The 26,640-nt window shown below is 37.4% G+C and overlaps 1 protein-coding gene across 2 annotated transcripts in view; it reads right to left on the bottom strand.

Moving 5' to 3' along the window:
• The window catches only part of PLEKHA7 (pleckstrin homology domain containing A7), a 163,750-nt gene that overhangs the window by 10,681 nt on the left and 126,429 nt on the right, over nucleotides 1–26,640 (bottom strand). Inside the window, exons 11-24 of one of the 2 annotated variants that reach the window (XM_086613526.1) lie at nucleotides 21,522–22,041; nucleotides 19,367–19,453; nucleotides 18,880–18,999; nucleotides 17,006–17,059; nucleotides 13,917–13,997; nucleotides 11,799–11,867; nucleotides 11,553–11,633; nucleotides 10,076–10,225; nucleotides 8,189–8,290; nucleotides 3,260–3,368; nucleotides 1,969–2,207; nucleotides 1,358–1,546; nucleotides 965–1,082; nucleotides 119–198 (exon numbers count right to left, since the gene is read on the bottom strand). In XM_086613526.1, the coding sequence (XP_086469652.1) occupies nucleotides 119–198; nucleotides 965–1,082; nucleotides 1,358–1,546; nucleotides 1,969–2,207; nucleotides 3,260–3,368; nucleotides 8,189–8,290; nucleotides 10,076–10,225; nucleotides 11,553–11,633; nucleotides 11,799–11,867; nucleotides 13,917–13,997; nucleotides 17,006–17,059; nucleotides 18,880–18,999; nucleotides 19,367–19,453; nucleotides 21,522–22,041 (1,999 nt within the window). The remainder of the gene's footprint in view (nucleotides 1–118; nucleotides 199–964; nucleotides 1,083–1,357; nucleotides 1,547–1,968; nucleotides 2,208–3,259; nucleotides 3,369–8,188; nucleotides 8,291–10,075; nucleotides 10,226–11,552; nucleotides 11,634–11,798; nucleotides 11,868–13,916; nucleotides 13,998–17,005; nucleotides 17,060–18,879; nucleotides 19,000–19,366; nucleotides 19,454–21,521; nucleotides 22,042–26,640) is intronic. The other variant, XM_086613527.1, reaches the window with a different exon arrangement.

Here is a 26,640-nt window from a genome sequence, read left to right as displayed (position 1 = left end):
GTTTTGGGTCCTCTCCCATGCTGCTACCGCGCCACTTCCTGTTATGCAAAATATATTGTGGGCTTAACTATTTTCAACAGTTCAGACATTTGCCTTCAGATGTTCATTTAAAACTTACCTTGGACCTATCCCTTCGAAGTGTTGCATATGATGCAATGGTGGATGATTGGTGCAATCTGGAAGTTGATCCAGATAAACCTTTATAAGGAAGAAGAGAATGCTTTAAAACCAAATGACAGACAAAATTACGATAAGCGTCAGATATTTTTTTAAATTGTCATGCTTTTTGTATGCTATTCTGCTTAATCTTTTAGCTCACATTTCACATTTTGCAGTTCAGAAGATCAAGAGAGGTATGAAATTTCATTTCAGCCAAAGGTAATGTGTTTCAGGTCACTACTGATCAAAATTCAGAAAGATCTACAATAATTTAGAAGCTTGTATTAAATGAGGTATGGAGTGAACTCAGCTGTACAACAATAGACAAACTGTACAAATAATCACAAGTATCTTCCTTATCCTCATGTGGGAAATAGTTCCAGGACGGTAGCACAGTGGGGATGGAGTGTCAAGTCACATATGGCACCTGGGGGCATTGTGTTCTTATTCTTTATTGCTTCCATTTCAATGGTAATATAAGTGTTTTAAAAAATACTTGAATTTGTAAAAGATCACACAGAAATATAAGGAAAAATAACTCTAAATACAGGAAACATTCTAACAGCTAATTTCATGTTTTGCTATGCTTTTTTTTTAAGCATTATACATTCATTTTCTTTGTAAAAGGCTGGTTGTCTGTAACAGTCCCATTAAAATGCACAAAACCTCTAGACTTCCACAGCATTGTATAGTTAATGTAAAAATAATGATCTGATGATAAAGACCATCTCCAGAAAATCCTAGGAGAGAAAAGCTCCTATACAGAGAGTATTGTTAAAATCAACTACATAAATTCCTGGCTTACCACGGGTAGGTAATGTCTGGTATCCACTGTCAGAGCATATCAAACCACTGGAAGGTTGGCTGAGGTCACCACCTATTGTTGCTAGTTCTGGTTCACTCATGTATGAACGCAGTTCCATCTATATGGAAAAATACTCATCAGGTCAAACGAAATCACAGACAGCAAGTCTTAATCTAAAGTCTCAATAAATCCTCAAGCTTTGTTTCTGGATCACTAAACCTCTCTCTGCCATGGTCATACGGCATAGATTTCTCCCTGCCATCACTATCTCTCTGCCATCAGCTCGCTCTCCTTATTATAAGATCTAAAGGTCCACATATTTTACAGACAGTATCTTTTATTATAGATTCACACATCTTTAAAGTGCAGGTGTAGAGGCATATGAGTGCTCACCCTGTAATCTCCATTTACATACTGCCCAAGTTCTCTGTCTCTCTTTCTTTCGTCTGACTGACGTTTCAGGCCACGCACTGATGTGTGTCTGATGACAGTGGCTTCTCTTGGGAGAGGTGGAACAGCCGGTGGCTGATCATCAGGACTGTACAACTGAGGGAGAGGAGGTCGGGGTGGTGCTTCATCTTCCTGGTAACAGGAAAGTACAGGTATTTGACAAACAGTCTGAACACAGTCTGGCATAAACTGACTGAAAGTTCATTACGTTATATGAGTTATTTGTGACTTCTTCAGCATATTCTCCTCCGTCCACACCAGGAGCTTGGCGCTTTAAAAACCAAACAAGACCCAAGAAAGCAAACAACTAGTCAACCACAAAGCATTACAAAGGAAGGCTTTGCATTGGTATGTTCTAAAGCAGCATGTGGCTACTGTACACAAAGCTCCATGTTAGGTGCATATATTCTCCTGTGCGTGCTATTGCTCAGTTTCAACACAAACACTTCAAGTGTCCCCACACTGTGTGCACTTTGGAACCATGAAACTGTCATTGTTTCTGCCACAAGTAAATGGAAACATTGGTGAATGAATCTCACAAGAGCAGTACTTACAACCTTTGGCTTTAGCTTAACTGGTGACTGAAGAGGCGGCTCAATTTTTTTCAGCTGCTGTGCTTGGTGCTGCGTTCTGGCCTGGAAATAAGGCTGTGGATACAGCCTAACCTCTAGAGAGGATTTAACTGGACTGGGTGGAGGGCTTTGCGGAGCTGATAGTTTGTTCTCCGCAGTTGCGAGGGAAGCTGGTAAGGAAGGCACTGAAGACTGAGAAAACGAAGGCACTATTTTTCTCTCTAGGAGAGAAACAAGCAAATATGTCAGGTGTTGGTTCTTATCAATAATGTTCATAAGAACAGCAATGAACACCCTTCAACTTCATAAACCAGCCCTAATATTCTGCATATTGCTTTGAATACAAACAGAGGGTTTTTTTTTGACATAAAACCATTTGATTGTTACATTATATCAGGGGTAGAAAACACTTTCCTGATGAGGATCAAGCAAGCCTTTCGGACCAAAAATAAAACCACACACTTTAATACCATCCAGTAAAATTCCTTGGAAAGGGCACTGGGAAGGAGGGAAAGAAAAGCTCAAGAGTCATATGAACTCAGTTCATAGGCTCTATCTGGCCCCATGCCACAGATTCCTTAAGATGCCTATAGATCTAGACAAGGCTAAGCACTCACAGCCATACCTTATATAAAATAAGATTTCACCGTCTCAGAACTATTTTATCTCTGTACGTAAATGGTCAAAGTGAATTAACGGGTGGCATTAACAGTCTCTTGCTATCCCAACACCTTATGACTTTTAATTGAAACATAATAAAGCAACTGAGAGGCAGACCATACACACTTTCCCTTCCTCCATAGCTCCCTTCCACAGCTGATGTTGCTCTGCCCACCAAACACCTGCCTGAAGTGGGAGCGGGAAGGCAAGAGCAGTTGGGCAGTATCCAAGGAAGGCGGGGGTGGGAAGCAGAGAAGAACACAGAGAGGAAGTCCTGGACAGAATGCAGAATAGGTACTATGCTGATATGAGCCTGGCGTACAACAGAAACTCTTTCTGCAACTTGCAGAACTTAGCCCATTATTATTAGTATTATTCCCTTTTTTATGGCTTGTTACATTTTAGTGCCATCAGTATGTGAAAAAAAACAACAAAAACCTTTTGACCACCTCAACCAAAGAAACGCCAAGTTACTGTGCTCAATCAACAGAGATTTCTGATGCAACCAATAGCAGAATTAACTGGGTTTTCTGCAGTAGAACAAGCTTCTAGACTATAAAGACCCAAATATTCAGCTGCATTTGTATATTCTTTTTTGTTATGTTCTCCTTACCTGGATTCTTGATAGAGTCTACTATGGTTTTGTAGTTTGTTTTATTTGCACTCAAGCCAGCTGTAACATCTTCAATTCTCCACAAGTCTTTTTGTATTTGTGTTTTCTCCTGATGTTTGTAGTAAAAGAAAAAAAAATCAATTGTATCTCATTTTTAATTTCTTATGGGCTTATCAAACTTCTTTTGATTCCAAACCCAAACTAACATTTCAGAACTTACATGAAAACTTGGGAGTCTAGAAATGAGTTAAATCATTATTTTAAAATAAATAAAAAAAACGACCAACACAAACCATCATATCTTGCCCATTTAATTTATTAGAGCATTTCCTGAGTCTTGGAAGACTTTCTATAGAAGACTGGGGGAAAGAGACACATCTAAATTTTCTCTACAATATTATTCAGGCTACAAAAACCTAGTTTAATGTTCTACATAAAATGAGCTTGCAGAATCTTTTCATTTGAACTTTGTTGTTAAATCATAGAATCATAGAATGGTTAGAGTTGGAAAAGGGCGAACATAACCCCCATCTTTAAAAAGGGACCAAGGACAACCTGGGAAACTACAGACCAGTCAGCCTTATCTCTGTGCCTGGTAAAATCATGGAACAGATTCTCCTGGTAGCTGTACTAAGGCACATAAAAAATAACCAAGTGGTTGGTGACAGCCAATATGGCTTCACTAGGGGCAAGTCGTGCCTGACTAATTTAGTGGCCTTCTACGACAAAGCTAGAGCTCTGGTTGACGTGGGTAAAGCAATGGATGTCATTTTCCTGGATTTGTGCAAGGCGTTTGACACTGTCCCACATGACATCCTTATCTCTAAAATGGAGAGACATGGATTTGACAGATGGACCACTCGGTGGATAAAGAACTGGCTGGATGGTTGCACTCAAAGAGTTGTGGTCAATGGCTCAATGTCTACATGGAGACCAGTGTCAAGCGGTGTCCCTCAGGGGTCTGTTCTGGGTCCAGTGCTGTTCAACATCTTTGTCAGCGACAGGGATGACGTCACTGAGTGCACACTCAGTAAGTTTGCTGATGACACCAAGTTGTGTGGTGCCGTGGACTCACTTGAGGGAAGAGATGCCATCCAGAGGGACCTTGATAGGCTTGAGAAATGGGCCAGTGCAAACTGCATGAGCTTCAACAAGTCAAAATGCAAGGTCCTTCACTTGGGTGGGGCCAATCCTAGGCACAAATACAAACTGGGCACAGAGTAGGTTGAGAGTAGCCCTGAAGAGAAGGATTTGGGGGTGTTTATAGATGAGAAGCTCAACATGAGCCGGCAGTGCGCTCATGCAGCTCAGAAGGCCAACTGCATCCTGGGATGTATCAAGAGAAGTGTGGTCAGTAGGTCAAGAGAGGTGATTCTGCCCCTTTACTCTGCTCTCGTGAGACCCCCACCTTGAATACTGTGTCCAGTTCTGGTGTCCCCACCATAAGAGAGACATAGATCTGTTGGAGCGTGTTCAGAGGAGGGCCACAAAGATGATCCAGGGGCTGGAGCACCTCCGCTACGAGGACAGGTTGCGGGAGCTGGGATCGTTCAGCCTTGAAAAGAGAAGTCTTCGGGGGGACCTAATAGCTGTCTTCCAATACCTGAAGGGAACCTACAGGAAGGCTGGGGAGGGACTTTTTACAAGAGTGTCCACTGATAGGACAAGGGCAAATGGGTTTAAGTTGAAGGAGAACAGATTTAGACTAGATTTTAGGAAGAAATTCTTCAGTACGAGGGTGGTGAGATTTTGGAATAGATTGCCCAGAGAGGTTGTGGATGCCCCCTCCCTGGAGGTGTTCAAGGCCAGGTTGGACAGAGCCTTGAGGAGCCTGATCTAGTTGAGAGGCGTACCTGCCCATGACAGGGAGGTTGGATTAGATGATCTCTAAGGTCCCTTCCAGCCTATGCCATTCTATGATTCTATGAATATAAAACCAAAACAGAAGGGCTGATAAATTTAATTTCTGCTTATGTGTGGGTCGTTAGGCCTACTGGATGTGATGTATTACAAGTTGAAACAATATATTGCTGCTGTTCCAGGATTTGGTCTTATCTTGTGTCCTATTTGCTTTACCAAGTCTTTCCAGTAGAAAGAAAGTAAGCTTTTTCTACAGTCTGGACTCCGCCTTTGATTGCATCTTGCAGCCAGCGGCCTTGATAACTGAAGCCACCACTTCAGTCAGATGTTCACTGCAGTCATCATAAATAGCTATTCTCATCTACTTAATCAAAGCCTGGCAATTCTGCCTTCCAAAATTTGCATTAAGAATAAACTTAGTAAAACCAAGAAGACAACTGTTATTGAAGACAGCAGAACGCGGTAAAACACTTTAGTTAAGAATTGCTTACAAATTGTACAAGAACTCTAGAGATTCATCACCTGCCATGAGCTGCAAAATAACCACTAATTAATCCTATAAGCCTGAAAGAGAAAAACTTTAATAAAAGCTCTTACACTTCGTAGAACTGAGAAAGGCATACAAATTGCTTTCCATTTTCTGTCTTAGATCAGAAAATATGTTCAGCCAGGTTATAGATCAGCAAACAGGGTGCCAAGAACACAAACATTTAAATGATGGAGAACGTTATTTGCCTGTAGTAAACTCACTCGATAGATGGGACAGATCTTGAAAGACTGTCAGGATACAAACTATAAATTTGCTCGTTTCATTTCATTTTTCTGAGATCAATCATACTACAAGAAACCAAATGATGGATTTACAATAATCGAGCCTAAGAACTGCTTAAAAAAACTCCACACGTCCAAAAAAATTCTGCTTCTGAAACTACTCAGAAAATGTTCGATCAGTAATTTACAAAAGCCAAGAGATCTTTTAATATTATTTCTTCCCATTACTTAAATATTGATGTGAAGAGAATATTTTAGACCAAAAATGGACTAGATCTAAAAGATAAACAGATGAATTTATTTTTAAATTATGAAAGCCAAGACTGCTGTTCACGAAAGGGTATAAATGTACTTTATGGGCAAGCATGAAAAGATAACTCGGAGAAATAAATCAATTTCTCTAACTTTCTTCACACAGAAACATAATTTACAATGATTTATAAAACCAGAGGAGAAAACACTTACCAACTAAAAAGTTACCACTGACAAAATAGCACATCTCAGTTAATTTCAGCATGCCCAGATCACCCCAACCCTTAAGCAAAAGAGAATGAGGCTACACTCTTAAAAATCAAGATTTACTCTAAGCTGCTTGAAACATTTAGGTTTTAACCTCTTAATTAATGCTATATACAAACGACATTCGCTGTTTCCTACAGCAACTTGAGCCTGTAAACTTATTGAATTTTTAATAATATTCCATGAAGATTGCATTTTTTTAAATACAGTGTGTATTAATTTAGTGCTATTGAAAAATACTAGATAAACAAATTTCAGTCTACATACCCTCAAGTAGGGACCAAAAACTACTACGGGTACTTCAAGAGAGACCTCTTTGAAGGAATTTAGTTTTAAGAATATTCAGTACTTTCTGAAAAAATCAGCTCCTCTTAGTATCTCCACAATTTTTTAAAATCTTAGTCAAACATATATATGTACATATATGTATGCATAGGTATGTAAGTATACATAAACAAAACACATAATGTGTGTATGTTTGTGTGTACGTGCATGTGTATTTTTTTATAATTATGCACGTATGTGATAGGAGATGATAATAAAAATGAGTTAATATTTTTTCTGTGCAAACCGCATTCCTTTTCTGCATATTTCACTGAATTACATCCAGTATTTTAAGCATTTGTAATGCACAACTGGAAATTGTTTGCTAAAGTACTTTAACAAAGTATATTTTGTTTAAACCTGTAATTTCCCTTTGTTAAACCAATTAACTTCATACAGGGCTGATTTTATTCTAAAATACCCCTGGGATTTTTTGGAGACATGTATTCTACAGCTGAGCTAAATTACGTAATATTCTGGCTCTAGAATATGAATCACTCCCCCATTCCCCCAAAATCAGAAGTAAATGAAAACGGACTTTGAAGATTGATGCAATTAAAAAAGTTTTACAATTCTCACTTCAATACAAAACATTTCTCCATTAATAGCGAAAACAAAGGGACTTCAATTCATATCTGATCAGATATTTGTTGCAAATAAATACATTTATAAATTTAACTAGTGAGCTCTTTTGGTCCAGGATATTTGAAAAAGTAGGCTAAGATTTGAGCAAAATGTGTACATTAGCTTTGCTCCTTGTGTTTTGTCTCTTAAATAAAACTGTTCTGCTTAAACACAGGAAAAATAATCTGGACTGTATTTCTTGCTCTAAGAATAAAATAACCAGCTGTAAGCAGATATGTAGAAATAATCTGGTATGCCACATCCAGTTCAGCAAACAGAATAACTTAGCTTCAAACAAAGCTTCTTTGTAAGATTCAAAACTGAATAATTGATTTAAAACCAAGATGCCTTTCAATTACCAATGGCTGTTAAACACTTATTCCACTTCACAAAACAATCTGCAGAGATAAATCTTCCATAAATAGAAGAACATGACAAAGAACAAGTAATGACAATAACAAGCTAGTGACTGATGTTCTTAAAAATGGATAGAGAGCCAACAATGTCAGATCAAATAAATGGAAGACTAAGAAGTCCTGCATAGTCTTATAAATTAAATACGTTATCAATGTCAAGATGTCAGCACGTAATAAAAATATAATAAAATAATGACAAATTTGCATAGGCAATTTATGAGAAACTATTACACATGCTGCAAGATAGCTAGTTACTGCACAGCTACGCTGCTACAATGTGTGAAGTTTGCAAACTAAGCTACATGACAGTTGACTATAGTGCAAAAATCGCAGAGAATTTCTCTTACGAGATGATAGCTTTCAAGTTCAGACAAAATCATCTCATAAGTAAACCAGTGTCTGGAAACGGACTCACCTGAGATACCAATGAACTATTCATCTGTTCCTGTAAGGCTTTTTTCAGTTGGCTCACGTCCTTTTCTAATTTCAGATATTCATTCCAGGCATTTTCCATTTCCTATTAACAGAGGGAATACTCTAATACAATGTTAACGATAAACTTCAAAATTGCTCTATCCATATAATTGAGCACCAACGTGGTTTTAAGACAGTGTTGTTCTATCATAAAAAGCAGCAAAAAGTCAATTTTGTAGTCTACATTTTTTGCTTAGAGTTGATGATAAACTTCAAAACGTTTCATAGGTTGCAAGATCAAGTCAAGAATCCCAAGTTAAAAAATTCTGGCAAGCTTCCCCACACAAATACATTTCTTGAGCATAAAACTGGCATTTAATAGAATCTGAACTATAACTAATATGCTATGAAGCAATCAAGTCTATTCCAGTTCCTTTTACCTTATTCCTCTAAAACAAGTTTACAATTAAAATCTAAACAGTCACCTAAACCAGAACTCATGTTTTGAAACACAAAGCTCTACAGATTGTGTTGTAATGGCATTGCAACTGAATAAACAAGCAAACACCTGGAATATGAGGCTATCCAATCACCCTTACTTTACTTAGATTATTTCCAGCATTCATGGCACCATAGTCTGCCTTCTGACCCAGAACTGAGAAAAATCAAGAGTCTGGAGCACTTTTATGTAAAGAATGAGGAAGTGGGCTTTTTCTCTGAAGTCTAGAAAAGAGAGCGCTTGGGAGCTGAGCAGAAGAAGTCATGGAGGTCTATGAAACTATGAGTGGCAAGGAGCGAGTGGATAATGACTGACGATTCCCCATTCTTTCTGATACAAGAACAAGGGTCTATCACATGAAACGTGCAAGTCAGGCTAAAAACAAATAAAAGAAAGTGGTTGTCCATGCAGTGGGGAAAAGATACGTGCAATATCTTGCCAAATGATCCTTTGGATGCAAAAGGTTCACAGAACTTAACAGCAGACTGTACAGGTTCTTGGAAATGAGATCTTTTGAGGATTACTAAATAGATTAAAAAAAAAAATACCAGCCTCAGGAATTCTCTGAGCAGAAAATAGTTAGAAGCTGGATTGGTTATGACAGGAAATACTACTCACCTCTCCTATCTTTACTCTTCCCTAAGCATCTGCTTATATCCACTGCTGAAGCCAGAACCCTGAGCTAAAGGAGCCTTGGACTAGACCAGTACAGTCATTCTTACAATTATTTGCATTTTATGCCTCAGATTAAATTTTAAATGCTGTCTGTGGAAGTCATACATTTTCTATGACGCAAAACACTGCATATATACATTTAAATAATACTAGGATTTTAATTATCAGATATTACTACAGGAAATGCATTCATGCAATTCTAGAAACAATCTTATGAAGAGCTGGTGCCATATTCATTAAGAGATAGGATTAATATAGCAAGTACACAACACTCAGGTTTGATATACTCTCTTTCATGGTCAATTCTTAGAAATATTTTTATTAATAAAAATGCAACATTACACTGCATTTGAATGCCATTAAGTCAGAATATTAACAGTAAATTTTGACCAAAATATCAAACTTTCCGAATTCCTTTTCCCCTCAGAATCATATATATATTTTCAAAGGACTAGCCCAAAGATTTGCAATTTAAGCCTCATACATAAATGAAAAAAGTTTTTTGAGCTTTTTTTTGGGGAGGAGGGGATGGGAAGAGTGCATTTAAAAGGAAAACCAGAGAGATTGTTGAAATTTTTTTGTTCTGGTTTAGTATCCTGTACCTTAACCAAATCAGTTCAGAACAGGACTTAACTCCCCTATGCAATGAACAACACAGTTTTACTCTAACTGGTATTTTAATTTTAGTTTTCTTGAATCAACGAAAACACCTACCGTTGAAACTTTGGATATTTCAGCCCGAATATGTATGAGATCCTCTTGCAAAAGTCTCTGCTGGTAAGAAATTTTTTCTGCATGTTGTGGTTGGTCTTTGTACTGTTCCATCTGCCTGTGTAAAACCTCCAAAACAGACTCCAGCTGGTCCTAACAAAGAAGATGATGGCAGTAAGCTTACAACATTTAGACGGAATTTCACGGATCTACCTGTGGGAAAACAAAAGTTGTTTTCCACAGTCTCAGTCTTGCCTATAAGCCAATAGAGGTTAGGACTGGCTTCCTGTTGTGGAGACTAAGATGTAAACAAAAAAGTGCAAGAGCCTTAATTAACTATTATAACTGAAATTATCTGACATTTTCCATTAAATCTTTCCATTAAGTAGCCAAAACTGTTTAAAAACACAAAGCAGTGAGAGGGGAATTTTTCTACTTACAGTCTGTACAAAACTATAATTTACAGTTTCAGAAAAATTCCCTTTAGCAATATAGAACTGACGCAGCCATACCACAGCATAACATTAGCTGTTTAAGGAGAGGTTCTCATTCACTGTTATAGCTGAATTAGCCATGTGAGCAATTAAAATATTGTCTAAAACACTAAGTAGGCCCAATTCATTCCATCAAGAGTAAATAACACTGATTCATTTTTGCACAGTACCTCTTCCGAAGGATCCGTGTGGACAGTACTTTCATTTTAGAATAGATTTTTTCTGAAACATCTCAATTTATTGACAGCTATAGCTCATAGGCAGTGAAGCAGATAAAGATACATACAGGCAGGGAAAGACAAGGAAAGGCAAACCATTTTGTCATTGTTTACTATTTGAACTCTGACTTGAATAGGCACGGAGGAAAGGGGGTAGGTTCCAACTATGAACTTGTCACAGAAGATATTCCAGTATTTCAGTCATAATCCTCAGAACTATGTTCACAGTACTATATATAAATCAGCACAGGTTTCTGAAATCACTGCAAATTTCAATTTCCCTTCCTTCTCTCACTCTCTTTTTTATTTTTATTTTTTATAAAACCCCAAAAAAAACCCAAGAAAATACCACACCAGTTACAGTGTGAGCTCAATACAGTAGCATGCTGCTATTTATGCAAACAATGTTTGTGCAGGTGGGAAACTGCAAATGAAACATGGCTCTGCCTCACACCATATACGTATTAAGATATAAAGCAAAACTACACAGAAAAGTGTACATACCCCAATTTGTAATAAATGCCAGAAAATTAAATGTACGTGGTTTTAAAACATTTATTTGCAAAAACACATTTTCTAAAAGTGGGTATTCAATCCTAACATAAAAACGAATTCTTTTTTCTTAAGGTTATACACATGTCCAAAGAAAACTACTACAATGCAAGCAGCATTCAGTAATTTGATTTTTTGTTTGTAATTTCTTATTTTATGATTAGAGGAAAGTTTTTATTTTATTTTATTTTATAAACCTCTTTTTAATCCACTTACTTTATTTTCCTTAAGGGCTCTTAATTTGTCCTCCAAGTCCTGCAAAATTCTGTCCTGCTCACAGAAAACGCTTAGCTTGACCTGAAAATGAAATCATATAAATATATAATGTTAGATTTTAAAAACTAAGCGGAAAAGTCTCCATTAGCAGTATTTTACCCCAAAGAGCATAATAATGTGAACACATAACAGTACAAGACAAATCAAAACAACGCAAGAGGTTCTGAAGTGGTATTTCATACTTACATCAGTATCACTTTCTGCAATCTTGACAGGTTTTGTACTTCGTTCTTTTAACGCGTCACGCCCTGTCACCTATGAGGAACAGGTTTTAAAGAGCTGAGAAATGTTTTAGCAAACTAAAACCTAATTATGCTTCAGCAACGAAAAGTTTTGTTAAATATTCCCAGTTATTAATAAAGATTAATAAAATTTTGGATATGAGGATTTTCAAATATGGTTTTCGTTTTTTTAAAAATGTCATCAGAAAGAATTACTAGTTATATTAGGTTATTAAATAACTCTTACGGTAGCTTAAGATTCTGTAGAAAACAGTATAATCCTACTTGTCTATGGTTACGAAAGTCCTGTTCCTGCAAAACCTAATAGTTTTAACAGTTCGCCTTGAATAGCTTTCTGGAAGCCAAAGGACTTGAATAGTTCCTTTAAATGCACAGTTGCAAGAATAACAGCGTTAATTAATGACTAGAAATACAACTTTTTGGCAACTATTTCATTGTACAAAGGATAGTCTCTTCCATAGCACAGGGTGAATTTTATTAAAAACAGACTGCTATAAAACTGCTGTAGTGGAACTAAATGCAATTAATCTATTTTGACATGTTTATAATATTACAAATCTCTCATTCCATAAATCACTCGTTTCATATTCAATTTCTGGTGAGAAGATTATCTTCTCACATAGCACCGTTTTAAAATCAGTACAGAAACGATACTATATTATACTTCCAACCTTCACAGCATTCTTAAAATGAAGGCATGTCTATCTCTGTAGAAAAGTTTATTATTTCTATTGCCTACATGAGACCCTTTTTGTGAATAAACGAGGTTAAGAGAATGGCAATATAAATAGCTCATTAATCACACAGTTTTTAATAGCCTTAAAATCTAATGACTTAATATTACTAGATTAGAACATTTTAAATGATTCATTAAAGCAAATACTACCTTACGAAAGAAACACTTCATGTTTAGAATTATAGTACTCATAAACAGTATATTTCTATTCATACACAGGCAAGAGCTTATGAAGAAAAGTTCATCTAAATATTGTCTTTAATAATATAAAAGCAGAAGTTTTAATATAAGAGCAGAAGTTGTTGGCTTTTTTTGGTGGGGTGGAAGCGGTAGTTTGCATTTTTACTGACTCTGACTGGCAATCTCCAGAGTTGAAGCAACATAGTTCACTTATTAACCAAACAGGCACCTACAGGAGCATGCTAGCTTTCTTAAAGTAATTATTTTTTAATGGAAGTGTAGATAAATCTTTGCTGCAACCTCAGTTTCTTATTTAACATGTTTTATTAAGTTAGTCATCTACACATAGTATTTTCAAATAACAAAGTGGGTTTAGGACAGAAGACTATGGTCATCATTTATGTTTACTGTGTTCTCTCCTCCAATGGCAGACTCTATTCAGACACTTATTATGCATTTTCCTGTGGTGAAATGTTTCTTCCCTACCACCAAAATAAATTTTGGCATTTACTGCCTCTCAAAACTTTTAATTTTCAGTTATTTTCATTTTCTACAGTTAAATGTTTTATATAAGAAAAATCCTTTCTTTCAAAAGTATTAATGTAATTACTTGAATGCCAAATCCTACGTAAAATAGTAACAAGCCATTAAATATAAGCATAAATACTATCATGTCAAATTAATAATTTTGCATATTTAATTACCTGCAAGCTAAGAGAATGCAAAAGCCTTTTTCAAAACAATGGAATTAACACAAAAAACAGAGACTACAGATTTTGGGGATATTTTAAGTTACATAATCAGAACTGTAAAGAATTTGTTAATTATCAAGCAGTGAACATGAGAACATAATGAAGATTTAGCATGCTTGCACATTTTCAAAATTACACATAGGAGTCACTACTTGACACAATCATTTTCAAAACATGATAAAATGAAACCAAACACTGAGGTCAGCCATAATTTTGCATACAGACTCCAAAAGGGGAATAAATAAATTAGAAAAAAAAAAAAAAGGAAAGAAAAAAATCTTATGGAAAGCTTTACTGTTTACCATAAAACACCCGTAAAGCCAGAATATATAAACATTGACTGCTATTTTAAAAAGCAATGGGATGAGCACATTTCAGATGCAAGCAGTCTTACATGTATACTGGATAGTAACCCTTGTGCTGAGTTCTTTAGCACTTTGTATATCATGTTGATCAGAGGTCCATTATTTTCTATCTGTTTCAAACAAAAGTTTAGTAATAGCTCGTTATAGATGTAAAAATTAAAACCCCCAAACCTTACAACTCAAAACTCCATGAGCAGCAATAATCGTATGCTCTGATGTCACTCCGGTCCTTGAGGTTTACAGTCTATATAACTTGCCATTACGCAAGCTACAACTGGATATTGACCTATCTTGTTATATTGTGGGTAGATTGCTCATCCAACCATAAGACGTTTTTACTTTTGCAAAACACACACACAAACACACACATCACAAAACAGGATTTGCTCAGACTTGCCCAGTTGCAGTTTCAAGAGTGTTGGGAATTACAGCAAAGTATTTTCTGTCATGTAACATGCAGCAACGCTTGCACCAAGAGCTCTCTATCGACACTTTGAGCAACCTAGTTAAAACCTCAGTGACAAAAAAGTTACTTCAATCACACTTACCCTTCCTCCCACAACAAATACCTGCCATGCAGTGTTTCCTTCATTATCTATGTGACACAAGCTTGCACCAGCAACCTCTTTCAACTGCAGTAGAAACTAAACAGCGCCAGATACTACAGCATGACAGCAGAAGAATGAAGCAGGACCACTCAGGTGGTCTCAGATTTGCTTCAACTGGTCACACAATTTATACTTAGTGACACAAACTTTCTTGTGCTTCCTCATCCATACACTGTACAACCTGCTTGAGAATGTTTGTAAACTACCCTGAAGTGAGGCTGCCCATCCATCCCTCCTGTAGCCTGCTTGAACTTGATTTCATAGTCATGAAAAGGGAAGCTTCCTTCACCACTTGTGTTTCACCTTATTGGCAAAGTCATCTTAGAAGCTTGTGGGGAAGAGCTTTGCTCTTCCTTTCTGCTTTTATAATACAGTGCCTGTCCACTTTAGAGATAAGAAAAACCAACTGTGGAAACACAACTGTAGAAATCTGTTTGCAGAATAGGCACGGTTATGCTATAGCATACAGATACATCATTTCTTTCATGCTCCACATACCTTTACTGCATGACTGAAAAAAGAATATAGAGTCATTGCAAAAATTTTAGGGGAAAAAAAAGACTTCATAATCTAAAGGCAATATTATTAAAGGACACTCCCACAATGCCTAGTATTTGGCAAGTTCAAAATTATCAATAATTGTTCGTTACAGTGTGAGTCAACAGCCTTTAGACTTTTTTTTTAATGTCAGGACTAGCTTGCCTGCAGGATAAAACTACTGAAATAGATTAATATCTCTAGAGCATTTTATTTAATTTCCACTTATATTATGACAATACACTATCAAGTTGAACAATATCTCATCTTGCTATTAACATCAAAAATTATTTCTTAGATAATATTTTTAAGTTCTTAAACAATTACAAATAGGCTAGTATAAAAGAATAAGAGCAAGGTGTGGGGGGCGGAACACGTGAGTAATGACAAGTTACAAAATGCTGTGTAACCAGTTACCGTAATCAGTTTCAGTACTATGGCATGTATTATGCAGTTAATTGCTTAATCACTATTCCATGTGGAAAAGTTACGTTTCAAAACCTCTAGGAAGAGAGATTTTCAGAAATAATGGATTTACTGAAATGAAAAAAGTCTAACTCCAATTCTAAAGTCCTATTAGAAATTGTTTAATCAGAGTGAGTTTGATTCAAAGCCTAATGAAGTCAAGAGAGAGACTTGAATTAAAAGCCTTTCTAAGCCTTCAGTGTCTTAAATGAAAGGTATCATATATCTTAACAGTGAATTTGTCATATTCCACCACTACCAAATCAATATGTAATTTGCTTATTTTCATCCAGCACTCTACTCTTTTTTCCCCTCATACTGCAAAACAAAGCATCTCTTCAGTAATTTATACTTAGTGGCAAAACACAAATTTAACCAATGCAAAGACACCTTCTCAAATTTCACATGGTCTCTTCAATCTCTTAGCAACCTGACCTGAATTTTCACATTTCCAGACCACTACTGAAAGAAGGTTATTAAGAAATGTCCATTCTGAAAAATTAGATCATTCTTATGGAAACACACTTGACATTTTGACTGTTAAGATTTTCAGAAGGGAACTAACACTAACATTAAGATTCTTCTCACAGGAAGATCAGGAGCCCCCATACATTTCTCTTTCTGGCTGCTTTCGTCAGGTGCTACGCAGGCTGCAGGAAGGCACGAGGGGATCTCCTGGGTAACCAAATAGCTCTTTCATGGCCTCAACTGTAACAAATCGATGTGGTGAGACATCCTACACACCGTAGAAAGTGGGCAGAAAGACTGCTTTGCTAAGCAAAATGATTACATGGTTTCGGAGTTTTTTCTTCAAAATCTGATATTAGTAAGTCTAGATTTGCTTTCAAATTGCCAACTATTGTGTTTACCAGACACAGAAGTAATTTCATTTGGACAGCCACTTTGATGCTCAGCATCATATTTTTAAATTATTTTTTTTAAAGGAAATATCACGTAACATTATTTGGGCAGATTCTATCTATGGATGGATGGATGAACGGGTGCATTTGAAATCTCTTAGCTGTAATAATAGGAAGACAACAAGGTGCTAATTAATCATCACATTTTCACAAGAAAGACATGATAAAGACAAGATAAGAATTTACAAATACAGCCTATTATAAAAACAAGGAAAAAGTCAGCTCAAGAAGATTTAACGAGAAAAAGCCGGATTAAAAGAACATTCTATTTTAACTTAGAGAAGTTGACTTCATATTGGTTCTAATGCTACAGCAAATAAACATTTTGAATCAGTTTTTTATCTGATTTCACTAAACCCACACAGTATCATCCATCTGGAGTACCAGTAACACAAGTTCTTCCTACAAACTGAAGCAACTACATTTTCTGAGTTCCACTTCAATTGTATAGTCACTACAATTTCAATATTCTAAGCAAAACAGTGATGGCTCTGAACAGGTGATTTGAAAACCTGCACGTGCAAAGATGACACAAAAAAAGACCACTGGGTTAAAAAATAATGGAAGTAGACTCCTATAAAATCTTACCTTCAGATCCAAATACTCCAAATCCTTTTTCAACTGGATATAAGTGTCATCGGCCTTCAGGTAAGCACATAGGGAAAAAACAGTGCAATGTATTTGAATGTTTGAAACAATTTCAGAGTACTTGGATTGGTTACAGATAAGAAAATGGATGAAAGAGGAAACAAAATAACAGAGTACGAAGTACATAAAAAAGCACATTTGCTCCACCAGCATACTGCTATTTACAGCTGAAAAATGGGCAAAATATTTCCCAAGAATATTACTACCTCATGCCCACCCTCCAAATATACAAATTTGAGTTTTCCACCTCTAATAAGACGTGTAACTACCTGAAACAATAGATTTTAAAAAGTTACATTTTTCAAGATCAAGTTCTACTGACTGTCCCTTCACTGAAAACTTATGGTGTTGCTCTCCAGCACAACGTGTCTCTTTGGGGGAAGAAGAGAAGACTTGCACCTATGTCAGCTGTAACTAGAAGCCATTATATAACAAATCACTAGAATACTTTTGATCATATTTAATACATGTTTAATAAAGATATGGATTCCTTTATTCAGGGAAAGTATGAAATAAATTTAGTGAATAAAATACTGAAAAAATCTCACTTATCTTTTAAGTAATAGCAATCAACTTGATCCTTATTTTTCATTGGCTCACCTCATCGGTTTAATTTTTCATTGGCTTACTATCAGCTTAATTTTATAGTCACATTCATCTAGCAACATCTTCATTACAGTCGCTTCAAGAAAAGCATGCACAGAAGTCATAACAAAGTTATTTCTCTTTTTTTCAAAAAGGGGTATTTGCAGTATAGAACAAAATAAAGCTTAACTGTTGCATATGTGCTTAGCAGTCAGCCAAAACGCCCCAAAACTCCTAGAACTTTTACGGCTATTTTGACATGATTTTATATCCTGGGTACTTTAAACTTCAGAATAAAAGAAAAATACAACTATACCTTTTCTCAAATTTTGAGCCAATGAGAACGTGTAGTTAAAAAAGAAAATAAAAACTCTTCATGCCAGAAAATCAATAGATCACACTTGTAATTCTTTAGAGGTGTTCACTTACAGTTCTTGTCTGATCAGCTTGTAGGTATGGCTAAGGACTTGACTAGAAAGTCCGCCCATTTTTTGAGAAATTCCTGTTACTATCACCCATCTAAGTGTAATTGTTCTGTAGGTGAGGTAAGTCAGGAAAAGAAACTTTTCCAAATTAAAAAAATCCCTTTAGTTTGGGGCCAATATAAAGCCTTCATCAATTCCAAGAAGAGTCACCACATTTTAGCCCCAGGTGGCTTCATTTTTGAGGGTCTAATATGAATCAGAGAGCTCTCTAAGTACATTTCTGTTTGATCTCACATTTACAAGTTTCATACATCAGTGCCATCAAGAGCACTGCTGATGATCCAAGATGCCCGTGAGCTTTTGTGAACCAACGTTCACCTGCAGAACTGACACAGTTACAAGCTCATATGAATGTACAAACTGGCTGATGCACTTCAATTTGCAGGTGACGCAGCATGTGGCACAGGGAGCCGATCCCATCATGAAAGCAGCACAAAGAAATGGTTTTGCTTTAGAATGAACTTATTCAACGTTTTAACCCACATTTCTGAAGATGCAGCATTTTCAGAAATAGTATAAAAAGGAAGTATACATGACACTTTGAAACATATGCACTGCTGCCCTATAAATTAAAACACTCTTCTTTTAGAGCAAATACAGTAGCAACGAAAAACCACAAACGACCCAGGAACTGTAGAATACCAAAGAATGGGCAAGAAAGCACAGGCTCAAGCATGCCACTAATGAAGCATTTGCAGAGTCACAAAATGTCATACGGCACAGATGAGCCAAGCAGCAGCTGACCTGATAGGTGGAATTAGTTGGCAAGTGCTGCAGTAATTGTGCGATTGTGTAATTTCGTATACTAGCCAACTTAGCCTGATGTCTCCTTAATCGAATGAGAAGCAATGTTAGCTCTTCAGGCTGCAGGTATTTAGACACATTGTAAAGAGGAAATTAGCAGTCTTCAGGGAGAGTAACTGTAATTACATTTTTCACCTCAGTGCCCAGAAAGCAGTTACTTGACACGATTAAGCAATTATTTCATTAACTCTGCGTTTGGTCAAATAAACATAATAAAAGTTGAATCCTGTAATAACAGACAGCTCATCCCTGTTCACGTTGCAGATAACAGCAAAATTCCTACAGGCTTTACTGGCAGCTGGTTAAGATTAAGTTATTTATGTTTTAACTAATAAAAACACAACTACTATGGAATGAGCAGGATTTTAAAACTTAACTACAACAATACGATGACACAAAAGGAGAAGTAACTGCTCTCTCAACTTACCGACTTGCCGTGCAAACTGGGCGCACTCACAGTATGCGTCATGTAGCCCATAGTAGGCATAGAGCGTCGATCGACGTGAGTTGAGCTCTGTAAGAAGCCACAGCCAGAACCGTAAGGATCATCTCAAGTGAGAGGTATGTTGTACTTGAGGGAAAATTCAGGAGATACGCAGCTCTGCCACGAATCTTATATTTGAATTCACAGCATGCTTAGATCAGGGTAACATTCATGGGCCAGCCAGATCCTTTGATGATTAAGTAAAACTTACTAATGAACAAATGCAAATTTAGCACCTGTGATGCTGGGCAGATCAGCAGATTCTGGCAGCATAAGATGCTTCAGCAGAACATGCACAGCAGCTTCCAGCAAATAAAAAAAAAAAAAAAAAAAAAATTCATAAAGCTCCCCCCCACCTAAGGTCTCCCAGAGAAAGGCTGATTGGCTTACGCCCTCCAGCAGCAGCCTTGCACTCCACAGAGGAACAACCATGAATGTCCCCTTTTAGCCAGGGAACACTAAGCTACTGACATGAGTGACACCTTGTGGCAATGGGTTCCATTAATACCAGGGTTTTTTAAATAATCATATTTGATCTGCCCCTTTCTGCTTCTAATATGAAAACCTACTGCACATCCATTCTTTCAGCTTTCTCTTAATGTCAAACTTTTATGGCTTTCTTCAAGGCAGAATAAATTTCTCATGATTTATTTTTATTCCTGTCTCTGAATTTCACTGAATGCTGTTTTGTTCTGCCTTTTTTTCTTTTTTTTAAAGAGTAACTGTATGGAATTTAATAAAGCATTCCAGGGAGGGAGGAGTATCAGATTTCTATAGACATATACATTTCAATGTAAAATTCAAGGTAAAATGATGCTGTGTGCTTACATATAAAAACGTGAGTGTTTTTCTCTACAAACTTTTACAGAAATTTTACAGAAAAGTTGCACAGATGAGGAAAACACTGTTTCCCTATATTGGTAAAACCAATATGACATTTAGAGTTTTACTTTATGAATAAAATTTTTGCAGCTACATAGCACAGAAAGGGAAAAGACTGCTGTACATTCCCTCATGAGGGATGCAATGCTCCTTCAACTTACACATGGAGAAACCAATGTCTAGTATAATATAATCAGAAGTTAAAAAAATATTAATTTCCAGTGCTGCACATCACAAGACTATTTCATCCTCTGTCAGAATATTATAAATCTATAAATGTTGAAAGACATCTGACAGCTACATCACATATACACTAGAAAAAAAATAAATCTAAACTGTGCATGAAGGTGGCATGGAACCTAAAGTGATGGTCCTGAACCCATGCTGGGTATCTGAATTTACAAATTTCTTTCTTTGCAAATACTTTTCCCATCACAGCCCATGGTTGAGGTCAAAGAATTAGGCGATTACAGAGGCTTTCATTTCCACTTATTCCAGTGTAAGAGCTACCAAGACAAGTAAATTCTACATTGATTCAATCCTGAATTTCCTTAATTTCCTTAGCCAAGGATAGTCATGTGGAGTACCAAATAGAGAAAATCCCATCATCTCTGGATAAGAGGGTAGAAGAGTGCCTACAAAAAAAACACACTGAAATTCTACATTGGATTTGATTTGATTATGATTTGATTTTGGTTAGCCCAATCATAATGACTCTGCAAAGGGTCTAAACTATCAAATGCATTACAAATGATTATGTTTTTAGCCATAACTAAAAACTGAATCAGCTGTAAGACTAACTATGACAGCAAAACATGTAGAGAAAACAGATACAGCAAACACTGAAGACTACAAGCATAAGTAAATAAGGAAGAGTTCATGCTGCTGAGTTTTATATTCTTTCCTACCTATTCTATACACTAAAATACTACGATTTGTGTATTTTATACTCATAAACATATGCCTTCCAGTTTTTGAATAAAACTATTCCAAATCAATGTAATGTGCCACTGATTCTTCTTTCCTAACCAACAAAAATTAATAAATCCGAAACAATCAGAAGAGTTTTAGGAGAAAATTATTCACTGTGTTAACTTCCACAACTTGCACGATCTTTCATACACAAGGAAGGATGCAGTGAAAATGATTAAATTAAATTTTTGATGTATGACACCACATGTAGAACAGTTTGAAATCAGTTGTACTGTATACAAACCTTCACAGCACGATTTTGTATCTTCCTGGGTGATCCAGCAAAAGGAACATCTACAGTCTGTCTCTCCTCAGATGGTTTAACTGTAAGCCTTTCTGCAGGAGTATGCGGTCTCCGCAGGGTAAAGCTTTTTGGAGGTCCGGGTGGAGGAATATCAGACGGAGAGGGTGGAACAGATATTGATCGTGGAACATCTAATGAACTTTTTGACTTACCACGATCAATAAAGTCTGAAGAACCTACATAAAGTGGGGCAGTGGGGCTGCCATGCTTAAACTGCTGTCTCTGCTGCCACTCATATAGCTGCCAAACGGTTCCATCCTTATTTGCTTTCCTTTCCTCCTGGGACATCTTCAAGTGGCTAACACGATCTTGCGCATATTTGTAGTCACTCGGCAAGTTGCGGTTTGGTGGTGGTGGTGAGCTCCCTGAAGGCTGCCTGGTATTCTTTGGCAAAGTGTGATAGTTTTCAGGAAAAGGTGGATTGGGACCCTGACGTGTAAGAGTCTGATCAGAAGTGAGGCTGTAAAGAAGGAGCGGGGGGAGGAAGAGTAAATTTTAGCACACATTGATGAGTGGGAGAGACTGATTAAAAAAAAAAAAAATCTCTAATGACATTAGCATAGGAGCTACAAGACACAACATACAAGAGTAATTTTAAAAGAATTTACAGAAATATTGACAAAGTAATCTTAACGAAATCTACCCTGCACAAAAACGTTACACTGTATTCATGTAAAGATGCAAACAGTATAAATATAGGCTTTTAATTTCGTGTGTAACACAGGATGACCTACTAGAAATAATACTTAGACCAAAAAGAATGTCAAGACCGTGAAGAAAGGAATTATTACTATTATATTTAAAGAGCAAATCCGTAAATTCGAGCATTTTTGACTGAAAGCCTGCTCACCACTAGGTGGTGCAGTTTACGAAGAACAAATGCATGCTCAGTATAAAAAATTACCTCTAAAAGTGAAAGAAAACTCACCAATCACAGAATAAGCACTTCAGAAAATTTTTGTTCATGTTAACGAAGCAAAAAAAAAGGTTATGAAATTGCTCAAAGTCGCCAAGTCTGTATGGTTTACTTTCATCTGACCTAATGCTACTGGTTCTACTGTTTTAAGCAACACGAGGCTTTTTGCTGGAAAATTCATTGACAAACTAGAATATAAAACCAGGCATTACATCCTGGCTTTAGTACTTCACCTACAATATACTTAAACCATAAAAATTAAATCTTTCAGTAGATAGAGAGTTAAGACAGAATTGGAAAGCTTTGACAAAGTGTAGTTACCTCCCTCTACTACTTTGAAGTCAAAATCTTTCTGTAGCCTCCTGCATCAGGAACTGCCTAGTTTCTGATTCTGCAGTTAAACATCTGGGGGTCTTAAACTTGCAGTTACTCACCCATTGATTCAGGATCATTCTGCTAGACTTACCACAGAGTAACAATACAAACAAACAAACAAACAAAAAAACCCACACAACAACAACAGCAAAATAAAAACCCACAAATGAAGAAACCCAGAGCATGGAGCACATTCATCACACCACTCGGTAGACTCCACTCTGCATGAGAAGGAGACTCGATGGTGTAGGAACTGCAGGAATGCCACGTGAAAGAAAGGAGAGGATGGAAAAACATCTTTGTTCAGCATCCAAGAATAAAAGAAGCAGGAGGAAAAAGAATTGCTACCATAACCACTGCTCAATAGTTGCCTCCGTCTATTTCTACTTGTAGGATTTGGCACTGTTGGGTTGTCTTGAAATATGGATGTTCTTGATATATAATTCCTCATGTCACAAAGCAGCATAAATGCCCCGTGCTGCATGGAGGATTACAAATCCGTAAAAGCTCTGCTCTCTCATACCACAGAACCTTGATGCTACCTCAGATTTCACCAGCAGGCAGGTAGCATGAACAGAGGCAACTCAAAGATGAGCATTTAGTGGTCAGGTAACCTCTTCCATTTGTCTACCTCGTTACATCATGTGCACTCTGTGTGTTCTGTACTGTACCGCCAATTCTTTCCACATGAAAATCAAAGAGGTAAAAATGTGTTTTCTCTAGACAGCAATGAGAACTGAGAAAGCTTGGAGCAGGTAATGCTTCAAAAGGACATCTGAGACAGGCACGAGGCTGGGACAGATCCCTTTGGTGATTTCTCTGGAAAACAGAGGAACTATAGACCATTTCTATACCCCAACCTAGTGGAGCCCTGGTAAAGGTATCAGCAAACTACTGAATGCTGCAAGCCATCTGTGTGTGGCTATTTTCTAATTGCACATGAAAGGGTCAAATATTGAGATCTGCAGGAATTAACGGTAGCCAATGATGCCACCAGGGCTAGCAGCTTTAGAAGCAAAGCAGTCTGAAAACAAAGACCCCATGAGTTTTGGCAGGGTGTGTGTGTAGGGGGGGGTGTAGAATCGTGCCTTTCTTCTAGAAAAGGATGCATCTTGTCTGAGAGGAACTTACAACTGTTTGGATGACAGCAGTACTTTGAGTAGCTGGGAATTGCCAGCTTCATGCAATACTTCAGCCTGCCAGGAAAATGAACAAAGTTGCACGTGCATTATATTGCACAGAGAAAATCATATTCAAAGCTGAACTTTAGAGGCAACTGCCTACATATAGGTGGGTTGCAATTTCTCATATTAAGTAGGGAGAAACCTCCAGCTAAGATGACAGGCTTGAAGCAGGTGGCATCTCTACCACACAAGATTTCAGACCCTCAAAAATAATTTGCATTATATAAAAATAGGCACTAAGATGACATTCCAGCTTCTATAACAGGACAGGAAGAATGTTTAACATCTCTGTTGGTGACATGGACAGTGGGATTAAGTGCACCCTCAGCAAGTTTGCTGACGACACTAGGCTGCGTGGTGTGGTTGACACACTGGAGGAAGGGATGCCATCCAGAGGGACCTTGACAGGCTGGAGAGGTGGGCCCATGTGAACCTAATGAAGTCCAGCAAGGCCAAGTGCAAGGTCCTGAACACGGGTAGAGGCAATCCCAAGCATAAATACAGGCTGGGCAAAGAATGGATTGAGAGCAGCCCTGAGGAGAAGAACTTGAGGATGGTTAGTTGATGAGAAGCTCAACATGAGCCAGCAATGTGCGTCTGCAGCCCAGAAAGTCAACTGTATCCTGGGCTGCACCAAAAGAAGCGTGGCCAGCAGGTCCAGGGAGGTAATTTTGCCCCCCTACTCTGCTCTCGTGAGACCCCACCTGCAGTACTGTGTCCAGCTCTGGGTCTCCAACAGAAAGGCATGGACCTGTTGGAGCAGGTCCAGAGGAGGGCCACACAGATCATCAGAGGGCTGGAGCACCTCTCCTGTGAAGACAGACTGAGACAGTTGGGGCTGTTCAGCCTGGAGAAGAGAAGGCTCCATGGACACCTTCTAGCAGACTTCCAGTACCTCAAGGAGGCCTACAGGAAAGCTGGAGAGGGACTTTTTAAAAGGGCATGTAGTGATAGGATAAGGGGCAATGGCTTTAAACTGAAAGGGTAGATATAGATTACATATAAGGAAGAAATTCTTCACTCTGAGGGTGGTGAGGCTCTGGAACAGGTTGCCCAGAGAAGCTGTGGATGCCCCATCCCTGGAAGTGTTCAAGGCCAGGCTGGATGAGGCTTGGAGCAATCTGATCTAGTGGAAGGTGTGCCTGCCTATGACGGGGGTGGGGTGGAACTAGATGACCTTTAATTGCTTTCTCAGAGATCAAGAGTAAAAATGAGCAAAAGCAGATGTTCTTGAGAATATCCCTCTTTTGGATGATGAGGTGTAAAGAATATAGAAACAAAGCAGACATTGAAGAGTGAAAAAATGGTCTGATGCCATAGTATATGATTATTGGCCATGAAAATCATTCAGGGTCTGAAATGCAAAGCAACTGCACAGAAGATATTGTAAAAACAGAAAATAAATGTCCAAAAGAAAACATATACAATTATTAGAAACAATATATCCATTCATGGGAGTGCACAGAAGCTAACAAAGACAAGTCATGTTTCCTCCTTAAAGCAAATTGGGAATGAACGGAAAGTTCTGCATAACAAGAAATGTTTAACACTGTACTTGCAAGGAAGGAAGTTCCTCAGTATAACTGCATTTAGTTGAGAAATATTAAGCTTAAATTTCTCAGATTTTTATATATATATTTTTAAGTTTTAGAAATAGCAGATTCTTTACAATGACGTAGTGACTAGGTCTATCCCAGCACTGGAACCATATCAAAGACAACTGGAGAGTTGCTGTTTGATGGCCCTGACCTTTAATTAAAAACAAAATCTCCTGAAAGCCTCCTTTCAAACTTCTTTCCAATCCTCTAGATCTCTCTCAAAGGCTGGCATGAACCTTACTAAAGCAGGTATCCCCCTTTGCTGAGAACAGAGAGGGGTTAGATGACAACATGGGACGCAACCGTAGTGCAGCTAACACTTTGCTGTCTAAGAGAGATGAATCTTCAAAACGACAGTTAACAGTTACTAGCTAGCAAACAGTTCTGAGTGCTTTAAAAAAAGAGGAAGTAAAATATCTATTTGAAAGACCTAGCTATCTATATAAAAGGTGCGATTCCTGCAAATAATTCTACAAATAACTGCTGTATTTGTGTGAAGACTCTAGCTGAAAGAGTTCTTTTTGTCCTAATTAACTTGCTGGCAAGCATTGCATCTTTATACACCTGAGCCAGGAAACAAGCAAAACTGTACTCATCCTGTGTTCAAAAATTATAAAGGCTTCCAAGTCCTCAGAGGTTCTTTATTTGTAACATTTCAGGTGGAATAACACGGAGCATTAAGAAATTAAGTGGTCCGCTCATACTAAAATCAAAATGGAAAGTCAATTAGATTATCATCTCTATCTTAAATTTCTACATACTGAAACCAGGAAGACATTTGACAACTAAGTTAAGTGCACTGCAGCAAGCTCAGCAGGCAGAGAGAAGGTGCCATTAAAAAAAAAAAAATCAATCCATTAATCTTCAGGAAGGTAACATGTGATTTATTCTGAACACAGAATATAACGGCATTTGCCAGGGAAAGACAAAGAAAACAAGGTCAAGTGAGCTAAAATAGAACATAAAGAAAGTTCTTAAGGTAAGAA

This window comes from Tauraco erythrolophus, chromosome 6 (genome assembly GCF_009769465.1).
Source record: "Tauraco erythrolophus isolate bTauEry1 chromosome 6, bTauEry1.pri, whole genome shotgun sequence".
Taxonomy (NCBI): domain Eukaryota; kingdom Metazoa; phylum Chordata; class Aves; order Musophagiformes; family Musophagidae; genus Tauraco; species Tauraco erythrolophus.
The sequence above is the reverse complement of the archived record's forward strand: the minus strand, read 5'-3'. Positions and strand labels throughout refer to the sequence as shown.